The sequence below is a fragment of the Dysidea avara genome, chromosome 3 (assembly GCF_963678975.1).
Source record: "Dysidea avara chromosome 3, odDysAvar1.4, whole genome shotgun sequence".
In the NCBI taxonomy this organism is placed as follows: Eukaryota; Metazoa; Porifera; class Demospongiae; order Dictyoceratida; family Dysideidae; genus Dysidea; species Dysidea avara.
In genome coordinates, this window is record NC_089274.1 from 5271600 (window position 1) to 5292626 (window position 21027).

Here is a 21027-nt window from a genome sequence, read left to right on the forward strand (position 1 = left end):
CCAGGTAGCTATCATGGCTGACCTGCTTTAATGTTATTATCAATGTTATATTTATTCAATGCTATTTATGTGGTACTTGGATAGGTATAGGTTGAATATGGAGAAGATTCAGATCCCAGTTGTTGTGGCTTCTTTGGAGTATGCCTAGACAGTGGCAGATACAGGGGGGTTGCAATGGTTTCAGCTGAAACCCCCTCTGAAACTTGATTTCTAGATCCGCCACTGCTAGAATACATCATGATGTTGCTGGGGATCAAGTCACTGGGTCTGCCAGCGTCACTGAGATCCTCTTGTTCAGAGCTTTTAAATAATTAGTTGTGAGCTCTGAGTCCCTGCATGTAGCTATTCACAGGCTTTGGCCTTCTAACAGGTCCGGGATAGCAGGTATGAGAAATTCAGCACTGTGCTACAAAATTGATAATTATTCCAATTAGCAATCTACCTTACCAAGAATACATTCAGAACCTACCAAAATGACTAAGCTATCCACTACACTGAGGACGAGAGCGTGGTAACTTGATATAATTCTACTGAAAACAACACCTAATCAATTTCAAAGACATGATTATTAACATAAATTTTCTATCCAAGCTCCTTGTTAAGATCATTGACTGTGTTACCTGCCCTGTGATGCGCCCAATATATTTTTGGGCAGAAATTGGATATGGACATAATGAGAGAGGCCAATGGCCTATTATTTCTTCAGTATCTATATGAATGAAAGCTGGAACGGTCAGATTTCCGAAGTAAGTTTACCCATAGATATACTATCCGTTCCACCATATTTCTTGCCAACTCAACGATCCACCAGACACCACCACACTAACCACTTTATCCAACCCAGTACACGGTCCAGTTATTATCAACATTCTTTTTTTCCAAGAACAATCAAAGATTGGAACAGCTTGCCAGTAGACCATCTGTCATAGAATCAGAAAACATAGATACATTTACTAATTACTTATTGTCTATCTAATTGTTTGCTGTATATATTATGTGTATATGTGATTTCTTTGGGGTGTTGATCGCCCCCTGGGCGCATCGGCAATTGCCGTCTGCCCAGTAACAATAAATCAGTAATTTTTTTTAATTTTACTAAACTATTGGCTTACCGCATAACTTAATCACGTGATCTATTGTGACCGCGAGTGTGACCAGGACGAGGATCAGGATGAGTATAAACAAGAGACATTCATCAGAGATCTCTGTAGAATCAGGCGTGTCTGATTCGGGATATACAGAACCCAGCAGCGCTCCTAGTCGAGTTCATAATGAACCGAGTAGTAAACCAATATCCATTGCGTCGTCATCGACGTCGCCAGTTGTAAAGAACGCTATCATGGATGACAGTATGTATGATATGATGTTAACTAGGCTAGATGTTATATGTATTTGACGAGAGCTGTTGTACCGTCCTATATCCAAAATTGCACTAAATAACTAATTAAGGCTAAAATGTCAAAATTTCCTGTGAAACTCATTTAGTTGGTTTGCTTTGCTCTCTACGGAAGGGGGTGACACACAGGCACTCACTGTAGGTACATCTACAACCATGGTCAAAGGTCAAGGCCACCAAATTCGTGCCAAGTCAACAGTCAAGGGTAAAAATTCCCAACCCACAATCGAAAAGTACTGAAATATTGTTGCTAAGTCACCAGTCAACAATCGAAAAAGCCTCTTAGTCACAGGTCAAAGCAAAATTTTGCTGGGTCAAGACTTTGACCACGGTCGCAGATCTACCTACAGTGCGTACCTACATGACACTCTCTTGCTGCATGTCAGCTTTTAGAATAGACCAGTTAAAAATGCGTGACGTAACAACTGGATGCTGTGGATGCCCATAAAAATGCATTGAAGCCATTGGGAAAACGATGATAATTGATGGTTAGATCTCCCTTACTTACAAAGTATACGGTATGTTCCAATTCTCTGTACATAGATTGAAACTACTTAATTTCTCTTTCGCTTCGTGGTTGTCTGCTGTGAATAGGGTAAAGGATGAGCGAGTTATAGAGCCGCAAAGTTTAAGATTTTGCTGAACAACACTTTTCATGGTTGGTAATAGTGAGTTTGTACTTGAAAACCAACAAGCAAACACCATGTTTAGTGAGTCAGCAAACACTATCCAGGTGATCCTAACGCTTGTTTTGGTGTTGTTATTCCATATAAACATAGAAACAAACACCTGCACTTCAGTGGCTCATAACTCGCCAATCTCTACACCTAGAAGCAGCAGACAACTACCATCAGGTGTAGAAATTAATGTAGTTTTCCGTGCTGTCTTCAAAACACGGTTATCTTCTTTACTTTCTTCGTAACAAAGGATTTAGTTCCCGTGGTTGTCCATTTCCCAATGGTTTCTGTACATTGTCATGGCTAACCACAGCATCCGGTATTGCACAATAGCAAATACCACAGCAATAGACTCTTTCCAAAAATACGTCACTGCTTAGCAACACCTTTCCGACATTTTGATTGGGGCCACTGTCAATAATCACAATTGCACTAAGTAGAAAACAGTTCGAGCAGAGTAGAATTGTTGAAGGACAGGCCATAGAAGTCTTCAAGTTTGCAAATTAGTGTTCTGGTTAGAGGCAGGTGGTTATCAGGGCTGAACAAGGTGCAAAACATCGACAACACTAATTTCCTTGACTGCCCATACAAGAAGCTATTATATAGCATTTTAGTCTGGGTATAATCATTAGTACTGTATTGGTGATAGTAACTGTAACAGAGGCTGACCTCCCACACGCTATTGAAGCCAGCTTCTTGTACAGGCAGACAAGAAAATTAGTGTTGTCGATGTTGCGCACCTTGTTCAGCCCTGATAACCACCTGCCTCTAACCAGAACACTAATTTGCAAACTTGAAGACTTCTATGGCCTGTCCTTTAACAATACTACTCTGCTCAAGCTGTTTTCACCACCGTATTTCTATGTAGTGCAATCGTGATTATTGACAGTGGCCCCAATCAAAATGTCGGAAAGGTGTTGCTAAGCAGTGACGTATTTTTGGAAAGAGTCTATTAAAATACTTGCACATTAAATGAACTGGTCTATTTCCACTGCAGGGATGGATAATAAACAATATCATTCAGAAATTCATTACAATGTTAATTCAATCAAAAGTGTTGCCAAATTCCAATCTCAGAAGGCTAATTTTTCCTGTGGGGCTTTTACTGTGACTTAGCAATGACATTTCAGTACTTTTTGATTGTGGATTGGAAATTTTTGCCCCTGACAGCACAAATTTAGTGGCCTTGACCCTTGACTTAGAGTTTGACCACAGTCGCAGATCTACCTACAGTGTCACCCCCTTGCAAACCCCCTAGTTAAAATTCGCACACTTGTTGAATAACCTAGATCTACCCCTGTTGCCTAAACCTAAAACCCCCTCTGAGATCCACCACTGCACACTGTATACATCTAGGGATCAGGGACCTTATAGGCCTCGCTATTTCCCCCCTGTAAATTATAGACTAGACCATTGCTTCACAATTGAGGATTGTAGCTATCAATTTAGCATATCAACTTTACCAATTAGGCAACACAGAAGGTAGAGCCTGTACAAGGTGTTTACTACTAGCCTAGGAGCTTAAGTGAAATCTTTGAGTAAGTATCCTAAGTTGAAACGGGACAAATACTAAGTACATTAATTTTAGCATAAATTTGGTAAACTCCGGCTGAGGCTTACCCAGCGTACAAATCACAAAGTCTCTTTCTGCACTCAGAATGGGCAGAGTCCGTAAGGGAACTGTGGTGATCTAGTGGTGACTAGAGAACCATGTAAATGAAATGCCAGAGTGTGATAGTCCCATAACTAGAGAGCTTTTCCATCTCTTTGACAACTGTTTTTGTCGGCTTTGTTGTTAAAAATATTTGTATGCAACGGGCCTATGGTCAAGTTGAAATTAGCCAGTCCACTTAAACTGCTAAAAACCAATGGCCAAAAACTGGGCTTGGTATCAGGTAAGCATTAACATATATAAAATGCACACTAACCTGTAAAATGGTTCGAAGTATCCCCATAGACCACTCTATACTGATGTTCATTAATATGACCGAATACAGAATAATGAACAAAAATTTACAGTACGAATTTTGGCCATCAAGGAGATGAAAAAGCTCTATTATTAAAAATCCCGTAAGGCAAGAAATTTTTATAGGGTACAATATCCCGTGGATTTCGTGAACATCTTATCGATATTTTACAGCCCGTGTGAAGATTGATGTTCTTAACCACAAAAAAATTGTTCCACAAAAATTACTACATTTTGATAATCCACGAATATTTAATAACTTGAAAATTTCCTGCCCTGTTGTACCATACAGCTAGACAGAGCAGCTCTGCCGCTGTGCAATAAGTTAGTTTTCACCCAGTAATAACTAACTTCATCCCACTCAAACTGGTTCGTGACATAATAACTGTGAACAGCATTGTTTACAAATAGCCTAACATGGAAATGTTAATATAAAGCATACTAACATATACGCAATTACATTTGTGAAATCTTACAATAAAATGGTTAATCCTTTGCACAGTGGCACTACACTATTGCGATGGATTAAAAAAATACAGTTAGTGTCTATTTTCAGTCACTCTGGCAATTAATCCCAGCAGTATATGGTGAAAAATCAACTTCTTTTTATAAACGCTGGCTCCATTATTCAATCTTGTAACACCCGCCACTTTTTGCCCTTGCATGCCACATGATGCCACTCCACCAATCCCTGGCAGACAAAGGCGTATCATACCTCCGGAACTGCTGCTTTGTAAAAGTTTCCATCACCACAGTTTATAGCCTGTTGTCTATCTAGTAGCTACGAAATTAAAATTCGGTCTAAATCTTGAGCACATGCACTAACAGGAACTAGAACCCACCACAATGGAACTGAAACAGGAACTTACCAAATACCCTTAAACTGTCCACACTTTACACATAGGGATATAGAAATATCAGAATATGTACACAAGTCTGAGGCTATGTGTCAGACTCTTGTAATAATATTGAAATCACTCTCGTAGCAGCATATATGTACCTATAACTAACAGTGTATAGCTAAAAGGTGTAATTGGTCGAACATAATTGTATGTACCCACTGGTGTGGTCTGAATCCAAGTTTTGTACTAGGAGTCACAAGTGACCTATAGTAGTGTGGTTGAGCTGGCTGAAAAAAATGGGCCAGTATCCAGATCCTTATTGAATAGTCATTCACTAGTTGGGATAGTTTAGTCCACATGTAATTTCTCAAACACAGCAAAGTGGCCAGCTGCATTGTATTATTCAAGTAGTCATATAGAAGAGTACATATACTTTTTGGATTGACAGCATGCAAGCGAACATAGAGGTGAACATGTATACTTGTTTTGGCATTTATGCCACCTGAGTTAATTTTTTTTGTATTTTGCTTCCTGCACATGCACAGCGTTGCTAACTCTTGGTGTGTGCTCAGACCACTTTTTCTTTTGAACAGACAGGAAGGAAAACAGTCTCAGTACAAGACTATTGAGTGTACCACTGTGGGGTGGGTCATGGATCATGTCCAGACCCACTGTGGGGTGGGTCTGGACATGATTTTAATTTAGCTATATACATGCATGTACAGTACAAGTTACCATCTGATTATAAATCAGCATGTTGTCATCGTTATAGGTTTACCAACATCCTCACCATTTTCTCCTCCATTTTTGACAAAACCAGGAGATCAAATGGTTGAGTACAATAGTCGTACAGGGTTGGCTACCATTGGACATACACCATGTGAAGAAGAAGAAGAGTTGATTGTCAGCCAAGAACCTCATGATGAGCAGTTTGAACTTCAGGAGGAATCACAGAAAGGGTCTTCACAGCCTTCAGCAATGTCAATACCCGCCAGTACTGTATTTAGTGGTCACATCCATGGTGCTATGAGGAGTACACAAGGTATTGGCTTGTGCCCTTATGTGTAAACAGTTCACTTGTTTTATTTTTATGTAGGCTCAGTCAGTAGTGATCGGGCAACAAGGTATGTGCAAGAAGTATTGTTTTGTCATATTTGATGCTTTTAGTTGTAACTTGAGTATTATACGTATCTCTCATGAGAGAAAATTACCATGGTAACTTCAAAAGAATTCATAGTGCTTGATATTCTTGGGAAATTTAATCTACTAGAAACGTGTTAGTTATTGTGATACACAAATTTTTGACCTTTTACAAATGAGCGACATGATGTAAAGATTATTAGATACATACATGGAAAGGTTGGTAAACACAAAGGTATCACTCCATGCATAATGAGGTGTGGTCTTAACAGGAAATTCCACTGTTATAATTTTTATGCACAATGATTGAAGTGAGATGAATTGAATTAGCTATTTGTTGGCCAATGTATCATAGTATTTTTTGGTAGAGTACAAGTTGATCAACATGCATGTAGTCAGGTACTGAAAAGGCAGTGGCGTATTTTGACTGCCCATAAACACCTGGCTGTGTATATTTGTGTGTCTGTGTACCATAATTGAAATCAGCAATTACAACCTGTTCTGAGGATATTAAACATTATTTTTCTCTCTCCATATTGTGTTCCATGTTTAGATAAGAACTAAGCACATGTCTATATGAGGAACATACATGTATTTATCAAAGATGAACGTTTATACAGAATTGTTCCTTTGTTAGGATATGTGGTGCCGTTTCTGAATACTATGTCAAACAGTTTGTCCATCACTGGAAAGACAAAACAAGGGGATGTCCAGGAAAGAACCAAGAGTCAAACACTAACACTGTTGTGGCTGCTTTGTTGATAGAAAAGGCTGGTGATTTCAATGTTGTTGTATTGACTACTGGAACTAAATTCAAGACTGCATGTACGTTTGTGCGTGATGATGGTGAAGAGTGCTCCTGGGGCTTGTGTGATGGACATGCTGAAGCTGTATGCTACCGATTGGCAAGTGTCTATCTACTAACTGAAATATACAAAATTCATAAAGGTGTGGATTCAATTTTTTACTTGACAGACAAGGGGTACAAACTTAAAGGTGGAATACAATTTCATTTGTTCACCTCACACCCTCCCTGTGGTTTTATGGGTAAAAGAGAAAGACACAATTTGTCATGGAAGAAACCATTTCAAGGATTGCCACATAACCCACAGTGCAGTTCAAAAATATTAATAAATTCATATTTGGGTATACAAGGCCCATTAAGCCACTTAATGGTACAGCCAATATATATATCATCAATAGTAATAATAAAATATGAAACCATTGATACGCTTCATGATGATTATATTGTAAAACGTCTTGAAGCTTTCGAGATGAAACTAGTCAATGTTAAACACTCTTCCTTTATCAACGTTGATTATCACTTTTGCAAACCAGATGTGCAGATTGTTGCTGTTAGGCCAAATGATTTGTTTCCATTGTGCTTTACACCATACATTCAGGAGAAACGTACTAACAAGACTTTCAGTGAGGCTGAAGTTCCACAAGAGGAAACTACTGTTAAGGCAAAACCTCCTAAACAGCGTTGTAAAAAAATTGGTGGAGCTGTGCCAGATGTCCTTGGCAATGCTGGAATTGAAGCTCTAGTATTTTCCATTGATCAAGGCATTGGATCCCAAGCTGATCGTGAAAAGATGATAAAATTAAAAGGTAAACTGTTTCGACCTTCCCCAGACCTCAAAGAGCAACGACTAAAGGCTTTGCAGGAAGCTAGAGAGAGATTGTGTCAAGCATTGGATGTCAAAGAAGCATTAGAAGTACAGGATAAACAAATAGTTGAGCAAATGAACAATCAGTTTGAAAAGAGATGCAGTACCATTGATAAGACTTTCAATATTTTGAAAGAATTCAAGGTTCGTAAAACTGACCTCAATGAATTGACTACACAGGTGGATGCATCCAAAATATCTCTAAAGGAAATCAAAGAAACACATCTATCATTTTTACAAACAGCATTAGCTGAAAATCTAGAGTACGAGCAGATGCATCAAGATGCACTATTGGTACAAAGGAGGCTGGAAGAAAATCCAGAGCTTTACCTGGACCTGATGGGTTGTGACTGGGCCCGTTATGTGGAAACAATGTGTAACGAGCTGTAAACATGTTGTTATGGTAACTCTATAATGTGACTTGTAATTAACGGGTAATTATTACAATATTACCTTGCTGTGATATAAAAGTAATTGAAGATAGCTATGTGACTGCTCTGCTCAGAACTGTTAGTGTTATTCATGTGTTATAATATACATATATGCAGTGTTGGGAGTAACGCGCTACTTATGTAACGCGTTACGTAATAGTATTACTTTTGTGGTAACAAAGTAATATAACGAAATACGCTATAAAAACAGGTAATATAACTCAAGTTACTTTACTTGCAAATGTAACGCGTTACCTAAGTAATATAGTTACTGTAACGAATCTAATATTACGTAATATTATTACTAAAAGTAACGAAGTTACTAATCTCGTTAGTAACCCACTGAGTAACGCCTAGCCACAACGAAGTAATGAAGCCTACTAAGTGAGGCTTATTCACCAGCTACTTACTTATATCAAGACTTGCACATTGTCCAACAACGCAATCGTGTCACGTGATAAGGTGGTAGTTTCACACGTGACAGCTTAAGGCTATGGACACAGTTACTTTATGGACACAGCTAAGGCTATGGACACAGCTACAGTTACTTTATTTTATGGGTAATATGTAACTGTAACTAAATAGTTCAGCTGCAAGTAATATGTAATATGTAACTAGTTACTTTTAAAAAGTAACTTGCCCAACACTGCATATATGCATGTGGGAATGTGAGTTCACCCTTGATGTCAGGATGGCTCCAGCCTGTGAAATTTAATACATCAAGATCAGACCATTGGCACAAGACACTGAGTCTCAAGTATTATTATTTCCTCATGTGGGATATCATCACTAATTGTATTATTGTAAATGGCAGGAAAAGCATTAGTTTTGCTGTTTCCTTGTTCATTGGCACTTAAGTATAATAATATGTGTGGTACTGTGACTCAGATGTGCCAAATGGTGATTTTCACCTAACTAATACCCTAGAGGCCATCTAATTGCATAGGAGTAACTTGTAAATAGGTACCAGATCAGAGAGCACCTACTGTTCACTCAGTCTGCTCCTGTGACATTACCTCGGGCATTTCCTGTCTGAAGAAGCCAGTAGCCGGGATATTAAGTTAGTATATAAATACTTCCTGGGGGAATTTCATGATAATTTCGGTAGTCGTCAGGCACTATATAAGGACGAGTTCGCAGACACTGTGGTGTGTTGTTACGCACTGGTTACACAGATCTAGAAATGAACGAGAAGAAATCCGAAGACATTTCGTGGGAATCTGGATATGCCACAAAGGGGCGTTCAGCCGCAGAGAGTACGCTGACGTCTTCGGAACAAATTGCCATCCAAAGCTCACACAGTACCGACCAAGGTACATTCATCTTTCAGTGTTACTGAGCATAGCTAGCTAGCTGGTCCCCGGCCAGTTTAGGAGATGAAGGAGGCAGGTTCAGTAGCTAGCTAGCCCGGCAATAGCTATCTGCTACCATTCAAACACTGGGACTATGCCAGATTGAAGTAGTCTCGCGTAGCCAGACCCTTTTCTTTCCTTTGTGTGGGCCCCCGGGGCGCCTTTTCCTTTCCCCGCCACCAAGAAAAAGGTCTGGCTACGCGAGACTAGGACTGAGTTATTTAAAAAGTTTAGCTAAATTGGTATATATAATGGTTGCTGGACATTCACTAAACAGTGAAGCTATTCTATAGCTAGCTACCTCAGTTAATTATTATGCCTGTATTTGATAACTATGATCATGATTCATAGAGTGTTTCATGAAATACCACAGTCAGGTCTAATATAATGATGTGTTTATTATCTTGCAGGTACTGTAGAGGAGACAAATGACTCATCACATATTCTAACTGTCTCTGGGACTGATCAAACATTAGAAGAGAATGAACCTGCAATTGCGATGTGGGGTAGAACCTTATCTGAAGCTACATCAGAACTAAATGGAGGTGGAGGAGAGAGTATGGTACTAGAAAGTGTACAAGAAGACACTGTTATTGAGGTTCAACAAGAATCAGCTCAGGAGGAGTCGTCAACTGGATCATCTCAACCATCAGAAAATGTATTACCAAGAACTACACCTCCAACTGGTAGCGATGTGAGCAACCTTGTTACAGGTATAATGTACGCATAAAACATACATGCCACTAAGCTATGAATCCATTGTATGTTGCTCACTAAGGCTATTCGTGGGGAACAAGTTGTCCTACATCATGATTAGCTATATAATTTTGATCTTATTAATGCCATCCACCAGATTATGTAACAGTACCAATGTAACTGTTCACTTACCCCCTCTGACTAAAAGCATTAATTTCAGAAGGACTGGCTGGGGCTGTAACTGCTGAAATTGTTCCCTCAGTCCAGGTTGCTAACCTTATAGACTGGGCTTCCCAGAGCTCCACTCTGACCAATGAAGGGGGACAGCTTTTGCTCAGTGTGGTGTATGCCGTATGGTGGGGATATATCAGAGTAGTTTATCCAGTACCAATTAGCATCTCGCTAATATCAGTTCCAATTTAATTATTGGAACATTTCAACACATGCAGGCTTTGTTTGCTATACATTGAGTGACAGCTCCTTAACCAATGTATAGTCACTCAATGTATAGCTATACATTGAGTGACAGCTATACATTGAGTGACAATCTTGTTACAGCAATGAAAGGGATAACCCTTTCATTGCTGTAACTGGACCGTTCCAGTACAACGTTATAAAACACGTGCAGAGTACTCAACATGCTAGCACTTCTATTGTGTGTTTCATAGTACAATTTGCTTATCCTGAAATGACCACACCCACAGAGGTCCCATTTCTAGGAGAACCAGATCGTTTGCACTACTGCGGATTTATAAACCTTCTCTTTAGACTCAGTAAACATTATAAGCTATAGTTTTATACATTGTAACTAGGGTGATAATAGTAAACCCTATATCTCGATAAGTGACAATCTCAGTAATCAATATCATCTCGATAATGGTGTAACATCATAGGACTATTTTGCAAACACAGTTTTACATATAAAACCAAGCGGTGTTTGTTAACTCAGAAATTTTATCACATCCATAGGTATAGCAAAAAATTTTTAGATAGGGGGGTTCTGTTCCAGGTGGTTGTAAAGCACAGTCAACATGTGAAGCATGATTTCTATAGGGGAGTCTGGGGGGCAGGAAAATTTTGAAGATTTATTCTTCTCAGACCAATTCTGAGGGCAATTTTACACACTGATTGCTCTATTAGTACAACTGACTGTTCTATTAGAGTATTTCAATCTTTTTGCAAACTAAAAGCAGAAAATCATTAGGGGGGCTGGAGTCCCTTACCCCCCGTTGTTGTGCCTATGTAGTTTGACACTTTCCCCATATGACTGTGGTTGATTTACAATAGATTACAAAGATTTAGAATTATTTCAATAAGCAAATTCATTATCTTAGGTGATTTAGGTGTCTAGATAATCTTTTTATCTAAATTATCTCCCAGCTCTGTTTGTAACACTTGTTTATTTGTCGCAGACTATGTATTTTGTGTCTTTGTAATTACTTTGTGGTTGTACATACAATCAACTGAGTAAAGGTCGTTAGTCCATAACATTAATTTTACTTGGAGGTATAGTAACCAACGGGTTTAGTGTACAGTGAGGCTTATACAGCATGACTTGGCATGCCTTGTAAAGTGCACCAGAAATTCAGCCATGAACGGTATTTGGTCAAGATACACCTTTAACATTTTTCTTGAGCTAATTTGCGATACTCTAATAGAACAGTCACTGCATAATAAACTAGAACACTCACACCAAAATAACTTGGAGGCATGTATTTTGTTTTAAAACTCTAGCACAAATAAATACAATTGTTATAATACAACATAGCTACATATGTGCAAACAAGTGTAATATAAGCATAAAGTTATAATACAGGTCTAGAAAATCCACTGACTGGTTTCCAACTCCAAAGTAGAAGGGTAGTTGTTTTATCTATGCAAGGTCCGGTGGCCTAGCATAAGTCACCAATTATCACACTTGTAAAGTACACAGACTACGGAATATATAGAACCTATCCAATAACACTGTAGGTTATTATACCCTCTAAAACATTTCTTACAATCGTTTTCATTTGGTAGTTATTATTCCTAAAGCACTCTACAAGCTATGCTGGCTAGCCATGGAATTGCATAAAATAAATTTTGTATCGGAAACCAGTATGCTTTTGTATCTAACCTGAATATCTCTCAAATGGCTGGTCGTAAAACTTCTGTGAAACAGAGTTATCAAAGGGCTGTATAACCCACAAAAATTCACAAAGAACCAACAGGGCACCAGAGAGTTACTCACGGATTCGCACAATCTCCCAATAATTGGTCAATAACTGAAGTACAGGGTGCCGATAATAGGTACCTCATGCTGATAATTGGTGCACAATAGGCTTTGCAGTTTCACTATAACATGACATTCACTCATGTGAGATTATTTAAATTTGGTGCGCTAAGAGACTAAGGACTGCTCTATTGATTAGTCAAACCGGAAGTTCATACGTCACTGCAGTGAAGAATTGCATTTGCTTGACGAAATGATGTTGATAATTGGCGACTTACGCTACACACATCTTTCATGTTTTCTGATGAAAATTCTAGTTTCAATCCTCCAGGTGTAAGACTCCCTAACATGGCTCAACAAAACTAAAATTCAATACTGACATACCAAATCAATGTTACAGGCTAGCTTTGTATGCACATTGTATGATGTGTGCTTACATCAATGCATGTTTGTAATGTACTGTATAGTGACTATTGTATATCATAGGCAGTAGAAACACCCCCTCCTGCTTTGTGACCAAATTTTTGAAAATTGTTTATCTACACACACACACACACCAGTGAAGTTCACTTTTCACCATGAATAGATAGCCACACCAATCTCTACACATTTACACCACACAACCATGCATCTGGTTTGATCAGGCTGCTTTTCACAAGTGGATTTTTAGAGACATGTGCCAGCTACTGGGAACAATTTGTAATGCCATGGCCAGCTGAAACACGAGACTAGAGACATGAACAGCCGTGGACAGTTCCCCAGATATTTTCTATGTACATTTCTTTAAGTTTCAGTGGCACAGGTGGTCTTGAGAGCCTGATATTAAGGCTGGAGGCACCATATGACTCACTTGGCCATTTTCTGTTCATATATTAATCACCCACCCACCCACCCACCCACCACCCCCCATGGTGGCGTGCTTGTGTTACAGATACTGTCATGAAAAAGGTGCTCAAAATCATAGTTATATCAATAGTTAGCATGGTATGGATTGAAGTGAAATAAACACTACGGTTGGCTGTATTCACAGCAAACACTTCAAACTTGTAGCTTTTGTCATTCCCAAGCTATACTGGATTGAAATGTTTACAATCGCATATCTCACAATCTATTGATAGGTGAAGATCAATGGTTTTCCCAAATTAGGTCACAATTTATATCTCTAAATTTCAATTGGTCAATTACAGCACTGTGAAAATAAACTATAGCTACATGTCTCAGAGCTTAATTTTTCCTGGAGGCAGGTCCCCAGACTCTCTAGAATAACATCCATGTCTGTTGTATTCTGTAAACCCTGCAAATTGTGTGCCATTTGCTAAAGTTGGCTCCTCACTCTTGCCTGCTTCTCCATCCATGTTGTACATGTAAGCATGTATAATATATGTATGCATCATAAAATAATAGTGGCTCACTTATTAGTCAGTGTTTAATGTTTACTCAGTAATATCACTGCATGATTTTTATTCTGACTTTAATTTATAGGTGATAAAAACAGACTAACTATGAGTATCCCGGCTAATATTGAAAAATCAAAAAAGTAAGTAAGATTGCTGATAGCTTTTTGTGATAGCTATGAACTACTGTTTTATGTGAGAAAGGGTATTAATTTAGTTCATGGCTAAGGCTATGAGCTTCATTGTATATAGAGGTCTCTTGATGCCATGAAAAACAGATTATGTAACTAGAAGCCTGGTTTGTACTTCTAAGTACAAAACTGTAAAGGCAAATTCTGTCCCTTTCCTTTAAAGCCTACGATTTATGTACCTATTTTTTGTCTTGCCAGGACTCCAGTTATTATTACCTTTTTAAGTATAACTTGATAATTATCCCCGACACTCGACTCCTCACCCCTTGTAATTATATTGTATGTGTAATTGTCAAATTATTTTGACGTTTATCTCTTTCTTCTGTCTGTTGTCCAGTAGTTAGTGACAGATCCAGGGGAGCAAGTACACCTTTTTACGTTTAACCCTACGGTATACATTAGAGCTAGTCACAAAACTTCAGCATACTATAGATAATTGGTTTGATTTTGTTTAACTAAAGCAACTCATTGGCGAATCCAACAAGGAGGATACAGGCTACATGGGATCCCTCTCTCCTTTCCATCATCAAACCAAAGAAAAAGAGATATTCTAATAGTCATCAGAAAATCCTCCAAGTGTATCCCATATACAAAAAAATTCTAGGAGGCTAAGTATTCCATGGTCAGTGCTACAAGTTTTCATATTGAGCAGGTGGCTGTCCTTTGTAAATACAATGCAAATTATTATTGTTTTTATGATCATATATGGAAATCGCCACTGTCACTGATACCTACATCTCATGTTTATAGAACACAATTAAATTTCATTATGTGTTTGTACTATCTATTGAAATCGTAGCATCTGGGAGTTGTGCCCCTAGACCCTCCATCATGTCATTCCACCCAAAAACATGGCTCTCAAAACCACCTTAATGAATGGTATGAATAGTCTGTTTACCATAAAAATTCAATTTCCGTTGTGCCTTGGATCATTGGTATAATATGGGTGTATGTATGCTTTATGAGTAGATTCAGATGTCATGCTTTGTTTAGCAGTGAGTTGTTTTTATTGCCTGTCTGTTTAATCTCATTGTTAGAATTTGTGACGCAGTCTCCAAGTATTTCATTGGGCAGTTTATGAGCCAATGGAAGGAGAAGACCAGACAAGAATCCAGCACCATCAAAGTTATAGCAGCACTGCTCATGGAGAAGAAAAATAAGATGAAGGTTGTTGTGCTTACAGCCGGAACTAAAGTAAAAACGGAATGCTCTTACTATACGAGGAAAAGTCCAGATGATGTTGAAGAGGCCTGGTGGGGTATCTGTGATGGACATGCTGAAGCTGTCTGTTATCGTCTGGCAAATCTTTACTTCATGACTGAACTTTGCAAGCTCTATCAAGATGGGGACAGCATATTTGATAAGTCAGATGAAGGATATATGTTAAAGAGAAATGTAAAGTTCCACTTGTTCACCACTCATCCTCCATGCGGCTTTATGGCAAAGGAGGAATGCCATTTGCTCTCATGGAAGCGACCATTTAAAAGAAAGCCACATACCTTACAGTGCAGTTCAAAAATACTGATTGGTTCTTACCTAGGAATTCAGGGTTCACTGAGTCATTGGCTTGTGAAGCCACTTTATATCTCTTCCATCACAATACCAAGGTATGAATCTGTACCTACTCTACATTCCACTTACATAATGGAGCGCTTTGACCAGTTCCGGAGCAAATTTTATAAAATGTTTCATCCAAGCGGAGAAAAAGGAGGATATCATTTTCAAATGCCCCATGTAGAAATAGTTGATGTAGACTTGCAAAAACTTTTTCCAGAATGCTTTAGATCATACATAAATGAAAAGCCATTCAATGTTGATTCTTGCAGTAGTCAGTTACCTCAACAAGAGACCACGATGGTAGTTAAGCCAACAACGAAGGGATCCAAAAGAATAGTCTGTGTAACACCTGCTGTTGATGAAAATGCTGGGATATTTACAATGGCGTTCACGCTAGAAGATGGGGTAGGGTCTGATGAATGCTCCAAAAGATTAGCAAATCTGGATAAGAAGATGAAGCTCTCAGTAGAGTTAAAGCAATCACGATTGCAAGCACTACAAGAAGCTCAAGTCAGATTAAGTCAGGCTTTGAATGTCCGTGAAGCTCTACTAGCTCAAAGAAAGATAATTATTCAGGAAATGGAGGAAAAGTATGTGCAAAGATGTCAAAAGGTTGATAAAATTATTGAAGAATTGAAAAAGGCAAAGGAGCGAAAGACAGAAGTTGATGATTTAGAAGCACAGGTCAGCCAGCTTACTGAATCTATAGGAAACATCCTAAAAGAAAATCAGATAAAATCAGTTGTGGATGCTATACCACATAATTTGGAATATCAACTGATGCTTAATGATCTAGAAAGTTTGCAAGAAATGAAGGAGACTGATGGTATAGACCAACAACAACTCTACTCCGATCTAATGTGTTGTGATTATGCACGTTGCGTGGAAGCTATTCGGAATAATATTAATAATGCAGTGACATACTAATTACATAGGTTACTACTTTGTTTGCGGTTTTATGCACAGTATAGCTCCATATGTAGTTATAGGTGATGTAATAGATACTGTACATGTTGTCTAACAGTTAGTAGTGATGTAGTTTTGTATAGTGAATACTAGCATAGTGAATACATGTGTACAACAAATAGCTGTAAATGATTTTACAAATACCATTATGATTTTTTTATTCATTCAGTAATATGATGGTTAGTGGTGCACGTAGTTTCTTGTTATTGGTGTCACATGGCTATCAGTGAGTATAGCTCCCCATCCCAATTACATTTCTCATATATGATGTAAACATTGTCAGAAGATTTCCATGTCTGCATGGTTGAGAAGCGTAATCATAGGAAGCAAACAGCTACACAAGCATGCATACTCTGAGATGTCAATTTTGTATATGTAGCTCATTTTCAAGTGTCCACATTAACACAATTTAGATCAGATCAAGTTGTTTATTTACAAATTCAAGGCTGATTTACACATGCGACATCATTATAATTATGGCCTGGTGGTGATGGTATGCAATGTGCACAGCCTAGCAACCAGCTGATTGTGCATGAATGAAATACCATACGTGCACAGCTATAATTAAATAGCTAACTAGGTGATAAGCACGCACATGGTATGCTTTGTGTGTATCATGCATGTACTATATATACATATTTATTTCTACAGGTGAATTGACAGTCACAGTATAGGCCTGTATGTATAGGCAGGGAAAACTCCCTCTTGAAAAGGACAACAATTTAAACTCCAAAATTTTAGTAGCAAAAGTCCAACCTAAAATTTTGTGTTATAAAGAGTGTCTGAAATGCCAGACATTTAACTTTCAAAAATTTCCTTGTAAGGGGGAAGGGGGCCGGGGTGGCATGCACCCAGCTTCAGGATTCATCATCACACCACACAACGTTTTCATCATCAAAAGAACTAAATTCTGGCTAAGGACCTGCAATGGTGGGGGATAATGAACTGAGTCAATTGACCTATGATACCAAACCATACAGGACTAACTCTCATTGCAAACCAGTCAATACTTCAATAATTATGATTTTTTGCAAAACACACTTATGCAATGCAAAACAATGATACAATGTTCACACTGTATTATATACTGAGTATAATACACAATACTACAGTGCGAACATTGTTATACTCAGATGCTTCACTAGAGTTATCACAATTATAGCATGCTCCACTACAGGATTATAATTATGTGTTGCTTAGATATATTTGGGAGCTAATACATCACTTATCATTTATATACATTGCTTATCTTAACAGCAAAAACCTGAAATACATAACAGCATATTATAATAGTCATTTACCATATTTTTTGGTAAGTGAATATTTAAGCACAACACAATATAATGGGAACGATGGAATGTATTATTGATGAAATGCTTTTGGAGATTAATACATTTGGACAAAATTTTGACTAGGATTCTATGAATTATTAGCCGAGGTCATTAAACACACTTGTTGTTTTGGTGAGTTCAAGGTGAGCTATAGGGTACCACTTCATTATGACCTCCAATCCTAGCTCACCTACAGACATGCAGTGAAAGACATCACTCATTATGCTTAACAGGCAAACCTCAGTGGTTCAGCTTTGGTTTCTTCTTCACTCAGTGCATGGTTCTCTCTACTGTATGTATACCATCTTTCTTGAAAGTCCTGAGTCTATGGTTGGGATCTACTTTAGCTTTTTTCCATGTTGTTACCTTAAGCCTTTTGACCAATTAATATCTGAATTCAGCAAAATTAATATACAGTGGAACATATACAGTAGAACCTCAGTTATTCGGATTCTTGGTTAACTGAACTACGGAAATGACTGCTCTATTAAAGTAGTGACTGTTCTATTAGGGTATTTGAAAGTCCTGATATTTAAAAAAAAAAAAATCTTTATGTTGTTTTAAAGTTATTTATATACCGTTTCAGAGATACGGACTTTTCAGACTTATGGACTACCCCTGGTCCCAAAGGGTTCGGACAACTGAGGTTCCACTGTGCATAGTGCAACTGTGTAGCTAAGCAGCTATGTCTTATGTACTCAGTATAATTTTAATAAACTAATACATTAAACACTTCATGAGTTGCTACAGATACTGTATGTACACAACACTCAGTCAGGGTACCACAATGAAAACAAGTCAGTACTATCTAATCGTTCCCTTTCTAAGCCAAATGGATTTTGATGTCTTACATCTGTTGCTATGTAACTACCTGCTGAAAATAGCTGCCTATGTGAGAATTTTCTTGTTTCAGATAGGTTGTCAACACTGCTGGTTTAACAATATGATTATTGCTATCATAGATCTTATCAACACCAATCACAGCATGAAGTATCAGCAAGTTAGGAGAGTTCCTTATAAGTACAGTAACACCTTCACTGGTCACTGATCTCACACACAACACTACATGTATACCAGTCCACCATGAGCTGATATTGCACTCATAAAATTATCAGGGATGCTCCTAGTAGTTGACATGAACAACTGTTGCAAGTTGGTACAGGTCACTGATGACAGTGGTTTCCATGATTTTTGATCATGATGATATACCAAACATTTTATTTTCTTACAGCTGGTCAGTATATATGTCCTCTACATTAATGTTCTTGTTAACAATCGTAGCAGTAATAAAGCAGTGCACAAGTGATGAGAAATGGGATAACACAGACATGCATTTTTATAGCAAGTTTATACTTTGCACTGCACTCACAATTACACTCCAGTGCTTGGAGACTTGTACATTTCTGAAACAATGCAATCAGTTCCTGCATGTTTTCTATAGATGGCTGTACTACACACATACATATCGCTAGGTGGGTCAACTTCACATCACTCAATATTTTCCAAAATTTTGTCTGATCCTCCAACCTGTCAATTTGTAAATTAAACAAGTCTAGTCCTCGTAGGTTTCTACAGGAACTGGCAACAGTATGTAACCCTTGTAAGCTTTTCAAACATTTCCTGGTACACCGTAAGTTTAGTCGTTGTAGATTAGGGCATGCAATAGCAAGTTGTTCTAGGTGTTCAGAATAAAATCCAGCAAAGCTTATGACAAAACTTGGTCACATACTTAAGACAGGTGCTATCACAATTTAGTTGACCCTTATCTACAATATTTCTACAATCGGTATCTTGTTTCATTCTTGCCTTGCACACCATATTGCCCCCATGAGTACAATCAGTCAATAACAAGTCACTGGGTCATTCCATACCAAATCAACATGAAATTGACATGACCTCTTCGGATTTCTTTGTAATTTACTACACATAAAGGGTCTATTGAGAAACTAAGTCAAACCAAATTTCGGCCCATTCTACTAATTACCTTTGGAGATATGACCACTTAAAAGTTGATTGAAAAGCTTCTTGCAACATACAAGCTAACACAAAATTCCCCATAACTTGTGAATGATGCAAACTATAAAGTTGTAGTTTGTTTTATCAAATCCAGCATTAATTGCTCTTTCTGATGATATATAGGTTTTTATGATTGCATTAAGTACAGAGTCAAACCATAAAAAAAGTGATATTTTTCTTTGATCTCAATTTTCAAAGAAACGGTAGTTTTAATTAGCTTCATATTCTGTGTACAAGTTGTGTATATGCACACCTATCATAGGTAAAAGTTTCAAGTTGGGACTGCAATTACAGTAGTAATGATGGGACCAAAATGGTTTTTATAACGTGAACTGGTTGAGATCCATGTACTAATTCTTTTTTCCTGCATGCATAGTGCTCTGTCTTAATTGTTCAACCTTAAAGCTACATGATTAGCCTAATCTTCCAAAACAATTTCAGCCTAAGTAGTTGTATTTACTCTATACATGTCACCAAAATTTTTACTTGTTGACTTGTTGTATCGTCTACAAATCTCTTGGAAGTTCTTTACAGTTAAAGAACTTCAATGGAAATGTAAAGGCTCTGTTAGACACCACTGTTACCATCTTTTACCATTGGATACATTGTCAGTTGCATATAAAAACACAGAATAGTGTGTACTATCTGCCAATTTTCGTTTAGGACTGTATGAACATATGGCACAAAAGCACTGGATAAATAGTTGTTGCAATCCTTTCAACAACCCAAGGTACAAGAAGACAAGTTTAAGGCCAGTTTTACCTTGGATGCATGAGAAGATTGCTACTCTCACCCTTGATCAGAAGATATGTGATAGCTGTAGAAAGAAATTTTCAGAAATGGAGACAATACAAGAAGAATCAAATGATGAAGACTCTTATGATTATCAGGATCTGGAGAGTGTTAACAAAGGTTTATCTATCATTGGAGAATCACCAGTCATAAAAAGTGGGCTACAAAGTACACGCTACCCTAGGGAAAAGCTAACTAAGATAAAATGTGCTATTGTGAAGTCCATGCATATGTCTGAGAATACTGATGATGAAAGTGAGATGATCAAGCAGTTAAAAGTAAAGTTCTTCCATGAAACCCAAGAGAAGAGTGTTAAGGTACAAATTTTAACAGTTCTTCCTATGAGTTGGAGCATCAAAAAGATTGAAAGTGAATTTAAGGCTTCCAATTACATGGTT

The 21027-nt window shown here is 37.9% G+C and overlaps 2 protein-coding genes and 1 long non-coding RNA gene across 3 annotated transcripts; 2 read left to right on the forward strand and 1 right to left on the reverse strand.

Annotated features, from left to right (window-relative positions):
- Window positions 1–27: 27 nt before the first annotated feature.
- Window positions 28–1402, reverse strand: LOC136249032 (uncharacterized). Its single transcript, XR_010697996.1, has 3 exons — window positions 1113–1402; window positions 448–920; window positions 28–406 (listed from the first exon to the last, which is right to left on the reverse strand). It is a non-coding gene; the product is annotated as an uncharacterized lncRNA (long non-coding RNA).
- LOC136249031 (uncharacterized) lies at window positions 1119–8165 on the forward strand. The gene is made up of 4 exons (XM_066040928.1): window positions 1119–1349; window positions 5654–5923; window positions 5978–6005; window positions 6659–8165. The coding sequence occupies exons 1-4, from the start codon at window positions 1172–1174 to the stop codon at window positions 8079–8081; spliced, it is 1899 nt and encodes a 632-aa protein (XP_065897000.1). The 5' UTR covers window positions 1119–1171; the 3' UTR covers window positions 8082–8165.
- Window positions 8166–9120: 955 nt separating this feature from the next.
- LOC136249033 (uncharacterized) lies at window positions 9121–16654 on the forward strand. The gene is made up of 4 exons (XM_066040929.1): window positions 9121–9435; window positions 9885–10187; window positions 13865–13919; window positions 15005–16654. The coding sequence occupies exons 1-4, from the start codon at window positions 9306–9308 to the stop codon at window positions 16449–16451; spliced, it is 1935 nt and encodes a 644-aa protein (XP_065897001.1). The 5' UTR covers window positions 9121–9305; the 3' UTR covers window positions 16452–16654.
- The last annotated feature ends 4373 nt before the right edge of the window (window positions 16655–21027 follow it).